Source organism: Humulus lupulus, chromosome 8 (assembly GCF_963169125.1).
Source record: "Humulus lupulus chromosome 8, drHumLupu1.1, whole genome shotgun sequence".
NCBI lineage: Eukaryota > Viridiplantae > Streptophyta > Magnoliopsida > Rosales > Cannabaceae > Humulus > Humulus lupulus.
The window spans coordinates 12,711,521-12,735,872 of NC_084800.1; the positions used below are offsets into that span (position 1 = coordinate 12,711,521).

At 31.9% G+C, this 24,352-nt stretch overlaps 3 protein-coding genes across 3 annotated transcripts; 1 reads left to right on the plus strand and 2 right to left on the minus strand.

The window, feature by feature from the left end:
- Positions 1 to 107: 107 nt before the first annotated feature.
- On the minus strand, positions 108 to 7,403 carry LOC133795031 (GDSL esterase/lipase 5-like). Its single transcript, XM_062232484.1, has 5 exons — positions 7,115 to 7,403; positions 6,777 to 6,898; positions 6,114 to 6,347; positions 2,070 to 2,325; positions 108 to 346 (listed from the first exon to the last, which is right to left on the minus strand). The coding sequence occupies exons 1-5, from the start codon at positions 7,401 to 7,403 to the stop codon at positions 108 to 110; spliced, it is 1,140 nt and encodes a 379-aa protein (XP_062088468.1).
- A 2,301-nt stretch (positions 7,404 to 9,704) lies between these two features.
- LOC133794611 (GDSL esterase/lipase 5-like) lies at positions 9,705 to 13,544 on the minus strand. Its single transcript, XM_062231938.1, has 5 exons — positions 12,974 to 13,544; positions 12,621 to 12,742; positions 11,785 to 12,015; positions 11,066 to 11,321; positions 9,705 to 10,182 (listed from the first exon to the last, which is right to left on the minus strand). Exons 1-5 carry the CDS (start codon positions 13,260 to 13,262, stop codon positions 9,944 to 9,946), a joined length of 1,137 nt encoding a protein of 378 aa, XP_062087922.1. The 5' UTR covers positions 13,263 to 13,544; the 3' UTR covers positions 9,705 to 9,943.
- Positions 13,545 to 20,351: 6,807 nt separating this feature from the next.
- On the plus strand, positions 20,352 to 22,112 carry LOC133795032 (uncharacterized). Its single transcript, XM_062232485.1, has one exon. It carries the CDS (start codon positions 20,352 to 20,354, stop codon positions 22,110 to 22,112), a length of 1,761 nt encoding a protein of 586 aa, XP_062088469.1.
- The last annotated feature ends 2,240 nt before the right edge of the window (positions 22,113 to 24,352 follow it).

A 24,352-nucleotide genomic window follows, 5' to 3' on the forward strand; every position in this document is an offset into this window, starting at 1 on the left:
CTTTTCTTTCTTTGGGACAAACGTAGCTCTGTCTTTATTTTATACTTTTGATATTATTGTAAACTAAAGTTTAGAATAATAATAACATTTAGTAGAAGACAGATTGTTCAGTGGGCCAGAAAGAGATCCTTCATAGTGTAAGGCCCAAGTGAAGTTTGAGGGCCAGTCCACATTTCATCAGCAAACTGTTTGTGAACCATTTCAGTGAGATGGAAAGAGTCCCAAAACACATGGTCACTGGGATTCTCACAGAGTTGGTACTCCTTCACAATTCTTTTTCCTCCACAACTAAACACTCCTCTAAATTCCCCTGTTCCACAGCAAGCACTTTTCCCTTCCTTGAACCCTTCATTCAAAAATTAAATTAAAATAACATAATTATGTTTTTACATTAATCCCTTACCTTTATTAGTATATAGGTAAAACTACATATCACTAATCTATGGTATAATGAATTGGAAAGAAAAAACAGAGCTAGGATGTTGAAAACACAAATGCAACAAAGGATTTTCCAATTAGGATTTGAGTAGTCATTCGGTCAAAAATATATTTTAATGATATTTTTTTAAATAACTTTTTAAGACTAGTCACAAAATTATGACTTTGCATTATCTACTTCGTGACTTTTTAGGACCGTTGAAAAAATTCTGAGTACGAGTCCTAGAAGATTTTTAAAAATGTCACAACAAATCAGAATTTTTGTTGCTTGTACTAAATATCATTATGAAGAGCGGCCTTGACACTATTTGGGCTCCAAAAAAAATCGTTCGTCTATTTTCAGGTAACTACGGAGAAATGGATACGCGTGTGAGTACTGTGGGTCAAAATGATTTTTCTAGAACTATTATTCCATAATGACGCTTTTAATAATGTCTTAACATTTATTATTGGTAGTAATGAATCACAAAACATTCACAAAAATTGTGACTGCGATATTTTTAAAATAAAAATGCATCATATTGACCATAAATTTGTGAAATTCCTAGAAAAAAAGAAATAAAAAAATATAATAATCAGACGAATAATTTTGAACAATTATACAATATTGTTTTTTTTTTATTTAAAAAACAGTGACTTTATTTTATACATCCCTATAATTAAAAAAAAAAACTTTTGGTATTTTTGGACATTTCTACCGCAACGTAGCTCAACCAATTTATTTATGGGAATATAGGATTTTAGTTCCCTTTGTTTTTGCAAAATATCATATATATATCTCTCAATTTTTATAAATAATAAAATAGTACTCTATGTTTTGTTGTTCATACCAAAATGGTACCCTACACTTATTTTTGGTCAAAGTTATTTTTTTTAAAGACACTTTTATCTCACTTATATATTTTGTTTATAATTAAAGTTATTTATAATTATTAATAAATTAAATAAACTTAAATAAAATATAAATAATAATAAAACTTAAATAAATATATATACTTGAATAAATAATACTATATTTACTATACGTTTATTTAAGTTAAAAGTCAAATATTAAATAATAATAATAATAAGATGTAATACTTGATTTTATTTATTTTATTATCATTTTTTTCTTTTTTCTTTTATTTTTTTATTGTATATGTTTTTAAAAATAAAGTTTAAGTATTATTATTATTAATTTATTAAAATAAGTAAAAATAATTTTAATCTTAGAAAAAATATATAGGTGAGAGTTTAAGAGTCTTTAAAAAAATAAATTTAACCAAAAATAGGTACAGTATACTATTTTGGTATGACCAACAAAACACAATGTACTATTTTGGTATTTATAAAGATTGGGAGATATATTTGGTATTTTGTATAAACTCAAAGGACTAAAATCGTATATATTCCCTTTATTTATTTACACCAACCAATTAAACACTTCCTTAAGTGCAAAAAAAAAAAACACTTAAAAGATTTTTTTTTTTTAAATTAACATGCACTTTTTAATGATTAAAAACAGCAGATGTATTCTGAAAATTTTGCTTGACAAATCTAACAAAAATGAGGGAAAGAGTTACTAAATTAAAGTTACTGTTAGTGGTCGTGGTAGTGGGAGTGTGCATATATATAAAAAGTAGCGTACTTACCATAGTGGGAGGGAAGAATCATCCTTTTTCTTATATTGGTATTGAAGTCATAGAGTGAATATTTGAAGCCCTTCAACTGCTTCGATAGTTTATTGAGAAGCTTTAAAAGTGCTTCGTTATGTAAGTTTGTTATAGATGATGCTTCTTCAAAGCACTTACCCTTGGTTTCTTCTTTAACTATTCTTATGCCTGGTAAACAACCCAGTTCTGGCAAGTTTATAAACCCAAATTTCCTACCTCCAATGTCATATATATCCTGCCAATTAGAGGCTTCATTTCATATATTTCACCACTATATAAAAGAGTTCATCATATAATCACATATACAATGAATTTGAGATGTCAAACATATTTTAGATGCATTAATCATGTGACTTGTTCTCAGACTAAGTAACACTGTATGTGTAAAACAACATTCAAATGACAATGACAACTTACACTTCTCAGGGTCGGCCCTGAAAAAAAGTGGGCCTAAGACGGTTTTAATAAATTTAAAAAAAATGAGCCCTTTTGTATATGTAATTTTTTTATGTAATTTTAAATAAAATTAAACTAATATTTAGTAATATAAATACATTCAAAACTACTAATTCATTACATAAACTTATAAATTTCAATATATTACTTAAATATTATACGTCTTAGTTAATTTGGGAAGGGGAAAGGCTGCTGGGCAGACCTTATTTAAATTTTTTTTTTCTTTGAACACACTTAAGAGTTTACATGATATTTTTGGGCCCTGGGTAGGGGTGGGCCCTAGGCACGGGCCTAGCCCGCCCATGCCCAGGGCCGGCCCTGACACTTCTATGACTGATTAAACAAAAAGTAAATTCTAAAGATTAATAGACAGTTGGAACGCATTATTAGTCTAGTAATTAATTTGTTTTTTGTACCCTACCATCAACACACTGTTACAAATATAAACTTTCTCTATATGTTTTTTTTCAATCTTAAAAAAAAAAACACTGAGAAAAGATTTAAAGGGGAGACGTAGACTTTTCTCTGCGGTTATTTTGAAAAAACCACAGAGAAAAGCTTCACTACTTTTATTTACGGTTTTTTCAAAAAAAAACCACTGAGAAAAGAAGAGTTTTCTCTGCGGTTTTTCAAAATACCCGCAGAGAAAAGTCTCGTTCCCCATATACTCGTCCCCAACCCTCACTCTCTTCAATTCCCTCATTTCAGTTGCGCCCAAGAACGGAAAACTCATCGTCCCTAGCCACGGTAATCATAATTTTCACTCTTTTTATGTGTTTTTTTTATTCTTTTTCCACATTAATGCTTTAAATCATGTATATATTCATAAAAATAATTTATTTTGAAGTTTTAGGGCAAAACTGAAGAAATTTTGAGTAGGTTTAATGGGGTTTTAATGCATGTTTGTAGGTTGTGTTTTTTTTTTTTTGCAATTTTTGGACGTTTTTGAATGTTTGTAGAGGATTAGAAGACATTTTCATGCTTCAAAACATGTATTATCTCTTAAACTTGACTTTTGTTTTTTAATATTTCGGATTTTGGGATATCAATACCTAATGTATTTGTTTTTTTTTCATAATGTTAGTATTAATTATGTACAATATATTATTTTTTACATAATTTTTTGTATTATAATATTGTTTTTTACATATCTTTTTATATTATTTACATAATGAATTTTTTAAGTTAATTTTTTTTATTATTTTAGGAATCCAAATTTATTATTAATTTATCACTAATTTTGTAATTATGATTTAGTAAATTTAATTTTAGTAGTTTAACTAATTTATTAGAAAGTTACTACTTAAAATTCGAGTTTACTTATTTTAATTTAATAAATAATTTTGAATACTGTAAATCACACAAATTACCATATTTACTATTCATTGTTTAGACTTTTATTGTAAGAAATACTTGTTTGAATTTGAAGTGTATGTGTTGAAATTGTTGAAGATTAATTTAGTAATAATTTTTATTTAATGTTTTATTTTTATTTTTGATATTATACAAACTATTGTTAGAGGAGTTTGAAAATATTAGATTTTCATCCTTAGAGAAGTAGGTTCTAAGATAAAATTGTGTGCTGCGAAGATAACAGAAGGTTGAGAACATGTGTGTCTTTGTGAAGTAAGTTCTGCAAATTTTGTGTGCTGCGGTGATTTATGGACGAAATTATGCATGTCGATTGTTGTGTTTGTTTGAATTAAATTTATAGGTAGTAATAAATTTGGATATGTTATAGAAACAAAAGAAACTCTGTCCAATTTTTTTAAGATAAATATATTGATTGAAATTATGCATGACAATTTTAAGAAAGAAGTCTTTAACTTAAAAGTTGTGTTGTTGTGGACTATTAATGATTTTCTGGCATATGGTAATCTGTCAGGGTTAAGCACAAGAGGTTACCAGGGATGTCCAATATGTTGCACTAACACATGGGCTCGTCGTCTGCTGAATGGGCACAAACTGTGGTTTTTATGTATATTTTATATTATTTTTTGCTTAAGAAAAACTATGTATATAGTACTTAATCATCTAATATATATTTACTTGTCAATTTTGTATTGGTTTGACAAAAACGTATTCAGTGTCAAAGACGACCTACTCCCACTACAAACTGACTTGTTAGCAAGATTGGTGTCATTTATTTATGAAGTATAATTTTTCTTATGTGTAACTTACTAACTTGATTCATATGTTCTTATTAATTTTTCTTATGTATGTATATTGAACTACTTATGTATATACATATATATAAGTGACATCTTTTAATTAGTAATAATATATGAATGTTTTTCTTAATTTTAATTTATACATTATGTTTAAATTTATTTATATAAAATATGGTGTTTTATATTAAAAAAATTAAATATAATTTTGTATTGAATATAATATTATTAATATAATTTTATTGGTATAAAAAAAAATTAATCTGAAATAAAATAATATATGAAAAAGAAAACAAAAATAATTATATATTAAAAAAAACACATTTCTCTACGAATTTAAAAAAAAAACCACAGATTCTTTCTCTGGGCTTTTTTTTTAAAAAAAAATTGTAATGAAAAGTAGCACTTTTCTCTGCGATTTTTCGTGAACTTTTCTCTGCGGTTGAATACACTGCGGTTCTCATTACTCTAAAAAACCACAATGTATTAAGAAAAAAAACCACACAGAAAGTCTTATTTTGTAGTAGTGTCTATACGTATAATAATTATATTTTGATATTGTTTGTAGTATTCAGATATATATATATATATACATACTAGGTAGAAGCAAACGTGCATTGCTTAGTTTTAAATTTGTAAACATTATCTATAATTTTAATAAAAACTAGTTCACTGTTTTTTTTTTAATATATATATAATAGAATAAATTATAGTTCTATAGTATATATATAATAATCTCTATATATATGACATATAAACACAATGTTGACATATATATTTATATGGTTACATGACATATATATATAATACAATAATAATTAAAAAGAAATTAATAATATAAATAAAATAAGAATAGAAAAAGACATATTGTAGACAGTAATATACATGCATAAACTATTTTTAGTTTCTAATGTATCTCACAGTGTCTTTGGTGAATTTGATGAAGAAAAAGAACTCTAATCACTTGATAAAAAACAACTATCACACATATTTATAAGATAAAAATTGATATTTATGTCTTTATTATTTTTAAATAAATATAATTTAATTATTTAAATTATCATAAAATATCTTTAAAATATTTTATTTTATTTTAATTAATTAATTTATTTTTGTTTAACTTTATGTTTGTTCTAATTTTTGAATTTAGCAGTGACAATATTATATATTATATGTTTAATATAATATTAAGTTTAAAGTTTAATTAGATTTTATTTAAGTTATTAAATATATAGTTTTATTATTTTTAAATAATTATCATTATAAATATCTCAAAAATATCATATTTTAATTTATTTAATTATTTATTTATTTAAATTTAAGTGATATTTACAATCTACTTTTAAATATAACAATATTTTGTTAAAGAATGAGAAATTAAGAGAAGGTAAATGCTTACTTTGATGACAGCTGTCAAGTTACCAATGACCATCCCAACGTATTGTGATTGGGAGGAGTATGTGTATAGGATTGTGGAATTGGTTAAGGCAAGGCTCAAATAATCATTGGTGCCGATGCTAACCAAGTAGACAGCTTTAGACAATGTAAATTCAGCTCCAACACTGCCTAACTTCTTTCTCAACCAAGCCTCTACCTCCTTATAGTTCCTTAGTTGAGTTTTCAGATCGATCACCTTTAAAATATATATATATATAATTAAATTATATACAAAGTACTCAAACTCAAAGGCATGTGTTCTCTAATCTCTACTTCGATCACTTTCTCTTTGGTAAAAGCCTGATCGCAATATTAATTGCTTTCGAGCCTACCATTTCCGGCCTTTTTGACTTCAAAATAGTCACGTGTCCACTTCGCAATATATATATATTTCATATTATATCACGTGTCCACTTTATCAACTTGTGGACATGCATAAAACATTAGGTACATGTCCATGCTTCCAAAAGAGATTCATTTTTTATTCCCTTTTTCTTCATGGGAAAAGAGGAAACCGAACCATTAATTATGATTTTAGAGAAATATTAACTATAATGTATGTTTGAATTGAATTGATAATCTCACTCAATATTAGAGTCTAGATAGTTTAGCACAAATAACATACCGATCCTTGAAACGTTTCCACCAGAGCACCAGCTCCTGAAGAAGCAAAGTTCACCCCATCATAATAATGGCGAAACCCCGGTTGTAGAAAAGGTGGAATGAGTGGTAGGTTAGCATATTCAGCTGCAAAAAAACATATATAGACATATGACATATACAAAATAAACAACGATTAATAAACACAAAGGGCTATTAAATATTATTATGCGAGTGGCTGATAGCAGACATGCAAGACATATGTTAAGTTAGACCAAAGTTGATTTAGACAACAATGGTAGCTCGACTCGAGATATACACGTTTAAATTAATATAAATATGTTGTATATAAGCAAATCTCACCAAGAAAATCGGATATCAACCGGCCGTCGGAGAATCTTCCGGTGGGGAACTTGAAGTAAGTCTCTCCATAAGGCCAGAAGTTTGCTTGGGCTAGAGTTGTGGTGTTGAGGTAGTTGTTGTTACCGGCGTCCAAGTAAGAATCTCCAAACATGAAGAAAGCAGCTCCATGTTTCTCTGAAGTTGGACTAAAAACAGTATTACTCTCACAAACAGGTGATGTGATGAGTAGTAGTAGGACCACATAAATATCAAGAAAAATTGCAAGCAACGCACAACGTGATCTGCCCATGACTAACTTCTTCTCAGAACAAGAGAACGTACAAGTTTACAATGTTGTGTTCATCCAACAATATGGTTTGTTTTATTATAATTGTTGTACATATATATCTGTATTTATTTACACACAGAGCAAGCTACTTTGCTGGTTCTGTCTGACTTTGAATTAGTAAACCTCTTATTACCCAGCCTTTTGGGTTTCCTATATATATTCTCGATTTGAGTTTTATAATGAGATATATAGTTAGACAAGGCAGAACAAGATTAATTTGATTATATAATTAATTAGCGGTTTAAAACCAAATATATGGCTAAGAAACAAAATAACGTGTCCCTGCAACCTGTATTATTTAAGTTGCGCAAAAGTCAGACCTCAGTGAAGCTGATCTTAGCAATAGCAATCCTATTTGTCAAAATCTTGTCTTAGAAAACAAGTAACTCAAACCGTTGAACTTTGGACAGTTTTTATATATATTTATGGTCATTCTTGACACAAACATAATAAAACCAAAAAAAATTGCTCGAAGTTCAACGTTTTGCATAGGTTTGAGATCTCAGGAAAAGAACAATAAAAAGTTGAGAAATAAAATATGAAGTTAGAAAAAGGTTGAGATGGGGCCAGGGATTGAAACATGCCAGGCTCATGGATAGAAGGAGTTCATGGCCGCAATATATTGGGAGCATAAATGCTATGGATGAGTTTCACTTAAATACTAAGTTTATGGATGTGTTTAACTTAAATAACTAACTTATTTTTTAATAGCATAAATAACTAAAATTTATATTTTGTTGCAGCAATTACTTTTTCTAGTTAAGTGACAAATAATAAACTTTTTAAAAAAAATTAGTTATTTAATTACAACAATTACATATATAAACAAAGGGGGCGGAAAAACAATGATTAATGTATATATTATTTAAGAATAAATTTTGTTAAACAATAGATTGGAGTATTGAAACTTAAAATTTTATTAAATCAAATATCTCTCTCAAATTAAGGGCTCATGGAGCTCTACAGTCCGAACTATAAATTTTTGTGCGTAGGAAGTAAATTTAAACATTTTTTTAATGTTAAATATATTACTTATTTAGGATCTTATTATTGACTCGTGAAATTTTAAAAAACTAATATAATACATTTCTCTTTCTTCTTCTTCTTTTTCCCATTCTTTCATATTCTTTCATATTCTAAAAGAATACAATGATATATATTTCAAATCTTCGTGGAAAAAAATGAAAAAAAAAGTTTACATTTATACACATGTAAAGAAAGTAAAAAAAAAACAAGTTAATAAAATAATTTAATTTGATTGATGTTTTATACGTAGGCATTTCCGATCTCGACGTATAAAGAAATTATAATTTAAATTTTTTTATATGACATTTTGCATTATAGTTATAGTATGCATTCTACTAATTTTTGAGAAATTCTGAATAAATTATGATGATCAAAACATGATTTAAACAGTCAACTGCACGAGTATTATTTTAATATGGATGCAACTAACTATTTTGAACTCTAATTTTCGACATTGTAAAGTATTTATAATTTTTTTTAAAAATTGGTGCAGTGACTACTGTAACTACAATATTACATCATCATATAAAAAAAATTGGGCTACAATTTCTATAAATATTATAAGGTTGTTTGGCTCATTAACTAAAAAATTATTTTTTGTTTTTAAAAGCTAAAAACTATTTTTTGGAAATAAAATAGGGTGCTTGGCATTGTTTTCATAAAACAATTTTTAAAAACAAAGTTACAAAAAACAGAAAATATTAAGAATAATAAAAAATTATTTTATGTTGTTCTCAAATTTTTTTTGTCTATCTTTTTTTTTCTCACATCATTTTTTTAATTATTATTATCTAACATCATTTATTGTTACATCATTTTCTTTCTCATTAGTTTTTCTCTCTTCACTTTCTGTCTCATCACTTTCTCTCTCTTCACATTCTCTCTCATTTTTTCTTGGATCAATTTATCTCTTCTCAATTTCTACTTCTTCAAATTTTCTCTCCTTACTTTTTCACTTTTTATTTTTCATCATTTTGTCTTTCAAATTATTTTATCTCATTATTTATTACAAAATTTTAAAAAAAAATTCTCTTTATAAATATATTTGTTAAGATTTTATTTAAGATTTTAAAAAAATAAAACTAAAAAATTATTTTTAGAAACACATCTTATTTTTTAAACATTACAAAAATTATTTTCTTATCTCGTTTGTATACAACTTTAAGAACAAAAAAAACATAAAATAATATCAGACAAGCCTAAATTCCGCTTGCCTCTTAACACTTCTCTGAGCCAACATATTTCCTCTAGTTTCTCCATCATTATTCCACAACGAGGTATTAAATTGCTGATGGGATTGATTGTTTAATATCAAAAATGGGAAAATTTTAGTAAGTTTTTCACTACTATACGCAATAGTGTTTGTTTTTCCTTTTTTCTTTTTTTTTGGAAGAAACGAGCTTTGTCTTTATTTTATACTTTTGATATTGTAAATTAGATTTTAGAATAATAACATTTAGTAGAAGACATATTGTTTAATGGGCCAGAAAGAGATCCTTCATAGTATAAGGCCCAACTACAGTGTGGGGGCCTGTCCACATTTCATCAGCAAATTGTTTGTAAGCAATTTCAGTGAGATGGTAAGAGTCCCAAAAGACGTGGTGATTGGGATTCTCACAGAGTTGGTACTCCTTCACAATTCTTTTTCCTCCACAACTAAACACTCCTCTAAATTCCCCTGTTCCACAGCAAGCTCTTTTCCCATCCTTGAACCCTTCATTCAAAAATAAATAACATATTTACAAGTATATTAATATACAGTCAGTGCTACATATTACTAATCTAAATGGTATAATGAATTGGAGAGAAAAGTACAGACAATTTGGAGTTGAATAGGAGTAATTTGGTCAAAACTATCTTATAATGTTTTTTGAAAGAAAAAAAAAACTTTCTTAAGACTAGACACAAAATTATGACCTTGTATTATATATTATGTGACTTTCTACGACCGCTGCAAAAATTATGAGTACTTGTCATAAATTTCATTGAAATTAATAAGGTTTTTAAAAAGGTCACAAAAAACCAGAATTTTTTGTTTCTAGTACTAAAAATCATTATACATAGTTCTGTCCAAAAAAATAAAATCATTATACAAAAAAGTGATCTTGAGACAGCTATTTGGACCAAAAAAAAAATTAAAAAAAAATCATTCGTCTAGTTCCAGATAACTAAGGGAAAAAGGATACGTGCATGAGTAATGTGTGTCAAAATGTTTTTCTAGATTTATTATTTCGTAATGACGTGTTTTAGACTTTCTTAACATTTATAATATGTTGTAATGAATCAGAGAACACAAAAAATTTCGACTACGATTTAAAAAAAAAAACAAATACAAAAAACATTGCTATTGATTACAAATTTGTGAAATTCCCAGAAGAAAAAAAATAATACTAAAAATAGTCATGCAAATATTCTACAACAAATCTACTGTCTTTTGTATTTTTAATCTAAAAATAGTGAATTTATCTATTAAATTCTGTGCATTATTTTTCACTAAAATTATTTTTAAAAAAATCATAACTAAAACTTGGGCTTAGTAAAGTTCATAAGGCATAATTTGTGGTAGTGTGCATGAAAATAAAAAGTAGCGTACTTACCATAGTGGGATGGGTGAATGATTCTCCTTCTGAGATTGGTGTTCAAGTCATAGAGTGAATATTTGAAGCCCTTAAACTGCTTTGATAGTTTTTTGAGAAGCTTTGAAAGAGCTTTGTTATGTAAGTTTGCTAAAGACGAAGCTTCTTCTAAGCACTTACCCTTGGTCTCTTGTTTAATTATTCTCATGCCCGGCATGCAACCCAATTCTGGCAAGTTTATAAACCCAAATTTCCTACCTCCAATGCCATATATATCCTGCAAATTAGATACTTCATTTCATATATTTCACCACTATATAAATAAAGAAATTCTTTAACCATGTCAAACATTTATTAGATGCATTAATAATAATGTGGATAACATGTAATTAATTTTTTACACAAAACTCACTAAGAAATATTTACTAGTCTGTGTTAGACCATATTAAGGTCGTCCAAAGACTTAGTAGTATTGTATGTGTAGAACGACTTTCAAGTGACAGCTTACACTTCTATGAGTAAAAAAACCTCTATTTCTAAAGATAACATAACCAGGCAGTTCGAATACATTTATTACTAGTCTAGTAATTTGTTTTTTTTGGTACCCTACTATCAGTCTATATGTATAATAATTATGTGTTTTTTTTATCTAGATATAATAATTATATGTTGGCATCTATTGTTTGTAAAGGTCAATCTATATGTATAGCTAGAGAAATTAAGAGAAGGGAAATGCTTACTTTGATGACAGCTGTCAAGTTGCCAATGACCATCTCAATGTATTGTGATTGGGAGTAGGAATTTAGGATGGTGGAATTGGTTAAGGAAAGGCTCAAATAATCATTGCTGCCAATGCTAACCAAGTAGACAGCTTTAGACAACGTCACTTCTGTTCCAACATTGCCTAACTTCTTTCTCAACCAAGCCTCTACCTCCTTATAGTACCTTAGTTGAGTTTTCAGATCGATCACCTTAAACCAAAAAGAAAACAAAAAAGAAGAAGAAGAAGAAGAAGAAGAAGAAGATATACTTCCAATTATTATATACAAAAAGTACTCAAACTCAAATGCATGCGCTCTCTACTTCTCTTTCTCTATGGTAAAAGCCTAAAAACAATGCTGCTTACAAGCCACCAACCATTTCCATTGATATCAATTCTCTCTTTTTTTTTTTTTACATTGTTTCACTTTATTTCCCTTTTTGACTTGAAATAGTCTCTATCAAATATATGATCACGTGACAAGAATAACCAAGTAGTTTCTTGAGAGCCTCATTTGAAAAAATCTGCTCCCACTTTATCAATTTGTGGACATAAAATATTAGGTACATGTCCACACTTACAAAAGTGAATTTGGCTCATTCAAATGACAGATAATTATAGCTAACCAGATTCATTTCTTATGGCCCTTTTCTTCAGGGGAAATGAAGAAACTGAACCATTATGATTTTAGTATTCTACAAGTTAGAGAACCATTAACTATAAATTATAATGTATGTTTGAATTGAATTGAGTCTCGCTCAATATTGATTGGTATTAATTACACAAGAGAATCTAAATAGTTTAATACAAACATACCGATCCTTGAAATGTTTCAACCAGAGCACCAGCTCCTGAAGAAGCAAAGTTAACCCCATCATAATAATGGCGAAACCCCGGTTGTAGAAAAGGTGGAATGAGTGGTAGGTTAGCATATTCAGCTGCAAAAAAACATATATAGACATATGACATATACAAAATAAACAACAATTAATAAACACAAAGGGCTATTAATTATTATGGGAGTAGATGATTAAAAAAGTATAGGCAGAGACAAGATATAAGTTAGTTAGACCAAAGTTGATTTTGTATAAACAAGAAGACAACATTGGTATCTCGACTCGAGATATACACATATAAATATAGATATGATGCACATAAGCAAATCTCACCAATAAAATCCGATATCAACCGGCCATCGGAGAATCTTCCGGTGGGGAACTTGAAGTAAGTCTCTCCATAAGGCCAGAAGTTTGCTTGGTCTAGAGTTGTGGTGTTGATGTAGTTGTTGTTACCGGCGTCCAAGAAAGAATCTCCAAAGATGAAGAAAGCAACGCCGTGTTTCTTCGAGGGCGATCCAGTAATAGTATTACTCCCACAAACAGGTGGTGTGATGAGTATTAGTAGGACCACATAGATATCAAGGAAGAATACAAGGAACACACGACTTAATCTGCCCATGATTCACTTCTTCTCAGAACAAAGACTACAATGTTTGTGTTCATCCAATAATGTGGCTTGTTTTATTATTATAGCAGTACATATATCTGTATTTATGTGTAAACTAGAGCTATCTACTTTGGTTCTGTCTGACTTTGAAGGACTAAAACTATTACTCTGCCTTTTGGGTTAGCTAGTCTTCTCGATTCGAGTTATATAATAATGAGACAGTTAGACCAAGGCAGAACAAGATTAATTTGACTATATCATTAATAATTAACGCGCTTTAAAACCAAATATATGGCTAAGAAACAAAATAACGTTTTCCAACCTGTATTATTTAAGTTGCAAAAGTCAGATATTAGTGATGCTGATCAAAGCAATGCCTATCTGTTAAATTGTTTTATCTTAGAAAACAACTAATTCAAACCGTTGAAATTTGAACAGTGATTATATATAAATATTTATGGTCATTCGTGACAATAAAAATAAAAACCAACAAAAAAAAATTGCTCGAAGTTCAACGTGTTGCATAGGTTTGAGATCTCAGGAAAAGAAACAATAAAAAGTTGAGATGGGGCCGGGAGTTGAAACATGCCGTGCCAGTGCCACGCCCAGGCCAGGCCAGGCCAGGCCAGGCTCATGAGGAGGGAGAAGTAAAAAACTGATGGAAGGGGTTCCTCCCATGGCCCCTAATAATACATTTAGACTAGGGAGCTGGCCTGTTATGTGGTGCCACGCTCACCTTGGCTGAACTTGTTGCAGTTGCAGGGTTCCCACTATCACACCTTGGCCTGTTATGGATTTTGAAGAGGCCAATGGTATAGCTTGCGTCTTCATTTAAAATAAAATAAACTAGCCTAACAAATACGTTTTCTAATGATTTTTAATGGAAAATTATTGTTTTAGTCGTTTCAGATTCAGTTTAACTATATATCAAATTTGATATTCTATTTTCAAAATTCTAGTAACTATTCTAAATAAAATATTTTGCTCTTGTTTTATTACTTTTTATACATTGATTTTTTATTAATATAATTTGATTGACAATAACATGTAAAGGCTCTTCATGAATATTATTATTATTATGATCTTTTGAAAGGGTTATGGAATTTGATTTTGTTGCAAAGTTGTTGGTGATGATGGTATGGGAGTCTTTTTTAACCTTTTGAATTTTGTCAAATCTACTATTTGTTTAGCTCGAAATGCTGGACAAAATCTCTGTTTTTGGTAATGGTTCAATAAAACTTCAAGATTCATTTATTTATTCGTGCGGTTTTTTATTTCTTCCGAAATTCTGATTTCATGTGATGAACTATTGGTTCAAATATGTTCCTAGAGCTTTTAACTCTACTGCTGATAGTTTAGCTAAGTGATCTGATGTCTTAGCTACCACCGTCTTTTTTCTTGTAAGGAATCTGCACCTTATGTGGCTGTGCTTTTTTAAATGATGAAGCACTTTTCTAAGGAAAAAGTAAAAAAAAAAAATATTCGAATAAGTAGTGACAACCCGTGTTGCTAATAATCCAAAAAAAAAAAAAATCCTAGTATTTATAAATTATAAAATATGTCATGTGACCATTCAATCCACAGCGTCCTTTTTTTAATTTTTTTTTTGTTCTTTTTCCATTTATAACAATATTGATCATGTGATTTTGAGAAAGGAAGTTACTCTGATATGCTTAATGAATGATGTACCATTTAAGTTGCTTAGAAGGCCCACTCTCTGATTAAATTTGCTACACAAATACTGCGTCAAACAACGTGGGCATGTTTATTTATGATTTTCGAGTGTATGATTTAAACTAGGCATATTTATTAATGAATGAGACACATGACTACAATAAAGACATGAAAAAACATTTCATATATCAAAAAATCCCATATGACCCAAATCTCAAAAGGATTGAATAAAACTTTGTTTAGAATAAAGTAATGAGTTTGATTACTAATTTGCTTAGGGAAATTTTACACTATATGCATCATAATATAGTTAAATTTTTTAACATGTCATCATAAAAATTCTTCTACTAATGTGCTTCCATTTTTATTTTGGACAAAAATACCCAAGGTTAAAAATTTGAGAAATTTAACACTTACACATGTCTCTCACTATCTCTCTCTCTCTCTCTCTCTCCTCCATCCTTGACAATCATTTTCACAGCTACCTAAATAGCATTGTCGAATATACTGAAATCAGTGAAGAAATTAGACTACTCAGATCTAGAAGTTTCATTTCAAGTGAAAAAATTGTCATTACTGGCGTTTTTTAAGAGAAAAAATCATGAGTAAGTATTATTTCATTCTATTTACGTGTGAATATGAAATGTCATGGTTAAATATTATATTTGAACTGTTCTGGTATTGAGTGTGATATTTTTTCTACATTTTTTGATCTGTTCTTCGGATCTGGAAATATGTGGGTACCATTCGAAATCGATGGTAAATCGATTGCATTTCGATAATACATCGATGGAATTTCGATGTTGGGGCAAACATATAATTTAGATGTTATTTTCGATATAATATCAATGGTATATCGATGTTGAATTGATGCCATATATGTTGATTTGGTTCAGCATCGATATACCATCGAAATAGAATCGCGTACAGATGGCGACCATCAACATCGATTATGCATCGAAATATCATCGATGTGGCATCGATGTTGAACTACAATATAGATAGCGTTACTTAGGCATCGATTCACATCGATTTACCATTAATTCATCATCAATTATACTTTATTTTTATAATTTTCTTATGCTTTTTTTTTTTGTAAATTTGCAGGTTCCAGAGTTAATATAATTGTTTCTTACAACGGTGTTTGGGAACTGAAATGAGAGAAATAGAATTTCAAAGCTAGTTTGAACACTATAATACACATACCAATTGATGTTGGTTACATAGAATTATTGGAGAAGTTGTATTCGAAGCTGAAAGTGGATAGGTCATTGTTTAACTTAAAGTTGGAAGTGTCGTTTACATGCAATGATTTTAGCCTAGATCCCACTAAAATCACGGATGATGAAGGAGTTAGTGCTCTTATTCTTGACAATTCGAAGTCCTTAAGACATCGGGTTCCTTTATGCGTTAGTTCGATTGCAAAGAATATTGCTCTTCTTGATCCATCTCCTAAAGCAAGTGTTAATATGGAAAATCATAATCAATCCTGCACGGTTGTTCCACAAACAGTTCATGTGCCAAGTGTATGCATGGGAGGTCCTAGTCAAAATGAAACTTTTTCCCCCAACAAATCTCCCGCATGATGATGGGTATGAGTACGAACCTTATGTCAATGACGATCCAGGTGCCCATTTTGGTGATGATGATGAAAAAGTTGAGGAGTGCAGTAGTTCTGATGATAACTTCGAGGATCGGTTGTCAATGCTACCTGTGGAGCAAGTAGATAATTTAAATATACGACCCTTGCCAAGACGTCAAGAAAGCCAAGGACGGAGGACTCCTAGCTCAGTGTATGTCCTGGTATTCAGCCTGGGTCTTTCAAACAGCTCGAGTACAGCTGACTAGCTAAAAAAAGTACTAAAGGATCTACAAGGTGATATTTCCTCTGCAAGGGCAGTGCGACTCCCCAGGTAATAACACGAGCTGAGGAATACGAAGCAATAAGACACGAGCAGGAGACGCATATGAAGCACATCGTCCTTGACGCGAGCTAGAGTTATGTTCAGGTCAGGGTACACTACAGATCTACCATTTCCAGTAATCTTTATATACCTGAATACGTTATATATAAACGTGCGTGATCAGGCATTACATGTCCGTTTATCCCTGAATTCACGGACACGTAATATAAACGTGCGTGATTAGACATCACGTGTCCGATTATGCCAGACGACTCATGATCATTTTTACCTAATGATTAGAGCATACCTTATTGTAAATTATAATATTCATCATTTGTGTAAGACAAGTGACAGGAAAGATTTGTATTCACATGATGACCCCAACCCCTATCCTGGGATGGTTCTTCTATAAATACCAAGAACTTTGATAGGGAAGGGGTTGGTTTCTTTCTCGGTAATGCAATACTCTGCAAAAATATAGAGAGATATACAGTAATAATATCGACTCGTGGACTAGGGGGATTTTAGCCTACGAACCACGTAAAAAAGAAACGAGTGTTCTTGATATTTCATTTCTAACATCCCCAAGTGTTATTTTCCTAATTACGGTTTATCCTTAAGCACTAATTTATTCCAGCTAATTTCGTAATACATTGTTGGCGAAAAACCGCGTCAACAGTTTGGTGTTTTCATTGAAAGCTGCAAGTTAGTGCTAGTGAAAAAAGATTCAGAACAAAATTCATCATGGTGGTCACTCGTTCAAGGCACGGTAACGAAACAGATCAGCATGGTGGGCAGGAGGCTCACCATATCGTTGTTTCTGACGAACAAAGCCCAGAAATTCAGCAGCGGTCGGGAAAGCAACCGATGGGCCAAGACGATACGGGAAGTTTAGCGCCTCTGCCGCCGAATCCGAACTTGGAGAACATGCAATTGAGGAGCCATCTAGCCAAAGTAAACAAGAAAATCGAGGAGGTCTTGGCTCAACTACCTCTTCTTGCAACCAACGTTAACGTCGGAAAGAGGCAAGGCGGGACTCGTAAGTCCTGCCGGGATAGTTGACCCAGGCCAAATCGATCGGTTAGAACCTCAACTCCAAGTTCTGCGCCAATGTCGCATAATCACCAAGTACCCCCGTTTGACAACTTTCCCAAGGATCGTCAATGAGCCAGCCTGTAACGACCTCATTTCTTAACATACATATATATTGTAAAAAAAACAATTTTAACCTGAATACGACAATACTGAAATTCTGAATTTACAAAAACTTTATTAAACAATACATAAATTAATGTTCATAACTTCAAACCATACAATTCCCACAAACTAAATAAAAACTTTATCTTGCATACAAATCTTAATACTTTTATAAATAATTTTTCGTGGCGATACTACCCCTTAACGTAGAATTAGAGATGTATCTTGTTGACCGCGTTTTTGGCCAACGACGTGTAGACGTCAAAAACGACAAAAACCTTCAAGAGAAATAAACGACACAGACGATTTTGAAAAGAAAGTAAATAACACACGTAATTTTTATAGTGGTCCAGCCCCAATATGTTGGTAATAGCCTAATCCACTTAGAGTTGTGATTATAGATCTGCACTCAAGATCAAATGAACCTGAGTCAACTGAGTTTCTTCAATGCAGATTACAAGAATACAAGAATTCTCTCAAATACAAGTACTCTCTCTCTCTCTAGAAAATTCGGATCAAAAGTTCCCCAAGAACACCCAAAAGTTCAAAAAAAAAAAGAATCATCTTTCTGATGCCATAAGCCTTGTATTTATAAGCTTAGGATCGTACAGATGATATCCCCCCATATTCGGGATATTTTATTATTCTCATTATATTTAAATTACATTAATATTCAAAATGTAACAATACACTAAATTTGTGGGATAAATTGAGAGATTCCCGTGTATGCCAAGACCGATTCTTGTTGAAGTCGTTTCTGGGAATCTTGGCGTAGTCCTCCTCTATCTGGTCGACCCATACCTCATTCAAGCTGGTCGAACACACCTTCACTGGGCAGTCACGCACTTGACTGGGCAGACATGCACTTGACTGGTCGGACATGGTCATGATCGATCGGCCAAGTTCATGCCTGGTCGGACAAAGTCATGCCTAGGCAGGCAAGGTCATGCTTGGGCAGGCAAGGTCATTCCTGGGCAGACAAGGTCATGTCTGGGCAGACAACCATATGACTGGTCGGACAAGGTCATGCCTAGTCGGTCATAACACTTGACTGGCCAGTCAAAATTCTTCATTAGCCAGATCACTTTATCACAACTCTGAGGAGCCAATATATTTATTGACTATTAATGTGTCGTTTACGGACCATGTACTGCCACTTGTCACCTCTATTTCCACTTCATCGATCTCCAATTTTTGGGGATAACATTTGCCCCCCCCCCCCCAAGTTTATTATACGATTTTCTCATATGATAAACTTTTCTTCTAGCAAAATGTTCTTGAGGTCATTCAAAAGCTCCTATCCGGTTGATAACTTTCACGTAAACCCCCACGACTGAACTTGTCTTGTGCTTTCATCAAATTCTATTTTTTTGATCTTATTGTTTTATGTGTTTTGGATGAGAAATGGTGTTAGTGCTAGAGATTTTAGGCTTTGTTTTTGGCTTAAGGTTTATGGTGAGGTTTGGCTTAAGGTTTTTGGCTTAAGAGTAACAAGTTTTTGGCGCCGTTGCCGGGGATTGAAATTAAATTGTGTATTATCAACTATTTTGCAATTTATTCTGTTTGTTTGGTTCTAATTCTGCTTGTTTGGACTGTGTGTTTTTCAGGATTAATCGAGTGCATGAACGAACAAGAAGAATTTGAACTTGCTCCTATTGACCCCAAAATTGAACGTACTTTTAGACAAAGAAGAAAGGCACAAAAGGCTAAAAGCCGCTGCAACATGGCTGAAAATGTTGGAGAAGAAGGGGGTGCGCATAACATGGCTAATCCTATTGCCTTGGCGGATGATAGAGCCAGAGCAATAAGGGAATATGCTGCCCCTATGTTCAACGAGCTCAATCCGGGCATTGTGAGGCCCGAAATTCAAGCACCTCAGTTTGAGCTCAAACCTGTCATGTTCTAAATGCTCCAAACAGTTGGTCAATTTAGTGGGTTGCCAACAGAAGATCCTCATCTCCATCTTCGCTCATTTTTGGAGGTGAGTGACTCTTTCAAGCTACAAGGAGTAAGTGAAGAGGCGCTAAGATTGAAGTTGTTCCCGTTCTCTTTAAGGGATCGAGCTAGATCATTGCTCAACACCCTTCCTCCCGATTCGGTGACAAATTGGAACGACTTGGCTGAAAAATTCTTAAGGAAGTACTTCCCTCCCACTAGAAATGCAAAGTTTCGAAGTGAGATTATGTCTTTTCAGCAATTGGAAGATGAGTCCACTAGTGAAGCTTGGTAAAGATTCAAGGAGTTGTTGAGAAAGCGTCTGCACCATGGTATCCCTCATTGCATACAAATAGAGACATTTTACAATGGTCTCAATGCAGCCTCTCAAATGGTATTGGATGCTTCAGCCAATGGAGCCATTCTTTCCAAGTCTTACAATGAAGCATTCGAGATTTTGGAAAGGATTGCAAGCAATAACTATCAATGGTCAACCACTAGAGCCCCTACAAGTCGAAAGGTGGCGGGAGTTCTTGAAGTTGATGCGTTAACCGCTCTAACCGCTCAAATGACCTCAATGACCAACATTCTAAAGAACATGAGTTTGGGAGGGAACATACAGCCAGCCGCTGCCATTCAAAGTGTAGAAATCTCATGTGTTTATTGTGGAGACGGACATACTTTTGAGAATTACCCTTCGAATCCAGCCTCGGTTTGCTATGTGGGTAATCAAAATTTCAACCGCAACAACCCATATTCAAACTCTTACAATACAGCTTGGAGACATCATCCAAACCTGTCATGGGGGGGTCAAGGAGCAAGTTCAAGTGGAGCACAAGCACAAGGAAAACAGTCATTTCCACCGGGGTTTCCTCAACAACCAAGAGCTCACCAACCTCAAGGCTCTCAATCAAGTTCTTTGGAGAGTTTAATGAGAGATTATATGGCCAAGAATGATGCTGTAATTCAGAGTCAAGCAGCCTCTCTCCGGAATCTTGAAATTCAATTGGGGCATTTGGCGAATGATTTGAAAAATAGGCCACAAGGTTCCTTGCCTAGTGATAAAGAGAATCCAAGGAGGGATGGCAAAGAACAATGCAAGGCAATCAATCTATGGAGTGGGAAAAATCTGGAAGTGAATGAGGAGAAAACAAAGGGCAGCAAGGAGCCCACTTCAATCCAAACCAAGGGGGAAACGAGTAAAAAACCAGCAAGTGCAACTGCTGAATTCTCCCCAGTTGATACAACATCGGGTCAGCATTCTACTGCAGAAAAGACTTTACACAAGCCACCTCCGCCATTCCCTCAAAGATTTCAAAAACAGCAACAAGATGGCCAATTCCGAAGGTTTTTAGACGTTTTGAAGCAACTCCATATCAATATACCACTAGTGGAGGCCTTGGAGCAAATGCCAAATTATGTAAAGTTTTTTAAGGACATTTTGACTAAGAAAAGGAGACTTGGTGAGTTTGAAACGGTGGCCTTGACGGAAGGCTGTAGTGCCATGTTGAAGAGTAAAATTCCTCCTAAGTTGAAGGATCCGGGTAGCTTTACAATTCCTTGCTCTATTGGTGGAAGAGATGTGGGTAGAGCTTTATGTGACTTGGGAGCTAGTATTAACTTGATGCCCATGTCTATTTTTAAGAAGTTGGGAATTGGAGAAGCGAGGCCAACTACAGTCACTTTGCAATTGGCAGATCTTTCTATGGCGCACCCGGAAGGAAAAATTGAAGATGTACTTGTGCAAGTTGATAAATTCATTTTTCCGGCTGATTTCATCATCCTTGATTATGAAGCGGATAGAGATGTTCCTATTATCTTGGGTAGGCCATTTTTAGCTACCGGGAGGACCTTGATTGACGTGGAAAAAGGGGATCTCACAATGAGAGCTCAAGAAGAACAGATAACTTTCAAGGTATTCAATCCTATACGTTCTCCAGATGAAGTAGGAGATTGTTTTGCCATCACTGTCAAGAACTCTAATATGGAGGAAGAGGTACCCACAAGGTATAACAAGAAAGTGAAGATGAGGCTATCTCTTAAAGAATTTGAGAGCAACAATGAGCTAGGGGCAAGTATAAACAAGGCACCATCTCATTTGCAAGAGCCACGTAGAAAGAAGAAAAAGAAGTGTGGTAGGAAAGCTCATTGATAACTCTACAAAATAGAGTTATTTTACCACTTTTTATGTGCTAATTGTTGCTTAATTCTTGAGTTTTTAAGTAATTTATTAATTTTTTAAGTAATTTTGAATTTATTAGGCTTATTTTAATTTTATAGATTTTTGTGTGTTTTTATAGTTATTTTGTTGTAAAATGTTGTAGTTAATTATTTGAATTATTATTGTTAAGTTAGTGGTAAAAAAATATGGTATTATTAAGCTTAAATGTTAAATATAAATTAAGTTATAATTAATATTTTCAATGAATTAATATGATTTATTGGATAATTGAAAATATTTAATTTTGATTTAATTTATGTTTATTTTGTTAGGAATTTTGGTGTATTTGTGCTCTTGAAAAGCCAAGAAAAATGAAAGAAATTGGCATTTTTAAGGAAAAAGAAAGAAAGGAAAATGACATTTTTAAAAATGCCATGGATCAAGTTGCAAAGGCCCAAACGCCATAAGCCTCATGGGCCCTGCCACCTTCTAGGCCCAACAGCCACTTGGCCCACGAAGCACTTCCTTCAATCAGCCTTCCTCCTGCCTCACGTTCAAGCTTCCTGATGCACCAGCTTCCTGCCAGCATCAACTCTTTCCAGCCGTGCACCTTCAGCAATCAAACCACCAAGGCCCACGAAGCCCACAGCTCCAGCAGCATACCCCAATGCCAGCAATCCACCTGCCCGAAAGCACCTCATCACGCCTGCCCTACCCTCCCAGCCACACTCAGCCAACAAACCCCAAACGAGCCTTTTATTTATCTTGAGCCCATAAATTGTCCAAAGTACAATTGTCCCCTATTGTCAAAAATGCCAACATTTTTACATCACTTTTTACACATTTTACCCCAAAACATCATTATTACACCCTATATTTTACCCCTATTTACCATATTATAATTAACTAAATTAATTTAATCAATTTAATTAATTTGAATTGATTATTTTAATACCTCATTTTTGGTTATAAATAGGGAGTTTTGAAGACCATTTAGGTGTCAATTTTTTAGGGGAGGTTACTATACCATAATTTCTACACATTCAAAACCTCTCAATTCTCTTCATCTTTTTCTTCTTTTTGGTTACTTTCTATGTATTTTTAGAGGAAAATTTTGGGGGTTCATCCTCCAAATTTTCCTATTTATGTTTGTAATTTTTAGTTTGTATTTGCTATTTTAGTTATGTGTTTCTAATCTTTTTAAGATTATTAAGGTGATGATGAAACAATTTGTAACCAGATAGTATTTATTTTGTATGTTGATAACCCATTTTGTGCAACAAAGTTTATGGAATTTTCTTCTTCAAATATCTTCTTTCATCTTAAATATCATGTATTTTGGATTGTTAACACATATTTAAACTTTGTTCTTCATTAGTGCAAATACATAATATTCTTTGTGTAAGATGTGTCATTAAATTGTACACATCCATGCTTAGAACAAAAATATTATGTTTTGTCTTATAAATAATGTTCATTGATTTATTTGTTATTTCATTAGATTGATTTACACTAAATGCTTTGAAATTATAATTTTGAAAAGTGAAGAAAAATCCTATCTTTTTAGAAATAATTTGTACTTAAATTTATAAATCTATTTAGAAAATGATAGTTTAAATTATTTTAACTATCACTAAAACTTGGGAATCAATATACTAATAAATATTATTAAACTTACATTTTGTGGATTCTATTATCTTAATAATCTTTCTTTTACCATCTTCATTTCTATTATTAATTTATGTTATATATATTGTCTTTAATATCTTTATTATTGTCTTTTATTTTATTTTTATTGTTACAAATTTGCATCAATTTTTGGAGCTAGGTTAGAATTTATAAATTTTGATTTAAAATAGTTTCCTTTTCAATTTTAGACAACTCCTTTGGGTTCGACCTCGTGCTTACACAAAACTATTCTATAAATACGATTCGTGCGCTTGCGAGTATAAATATTTAAAACATACCCGTTTTGGGTCCATCACTCATTCCCAAAGGTTCGAAGTGAGGCAGCGGGTGTATTTCTCTAATTCTAAAATGAAAGCAAGTTCCAGACATCTAGCATCAAGTTTCTCTGATTCATTCTTGATAATTAAAGTCTTTCCTTGTGGTGCATTGGACTTGCGTGATGAAATTTCAGGAAGAAAGTTGAAGGTGAAGGGGAAAAACCTTAAGTTTGGGGGTGGCGAGGTTAATCAAAACAAGACCTTGTCCATTTTGATGGATCCTTG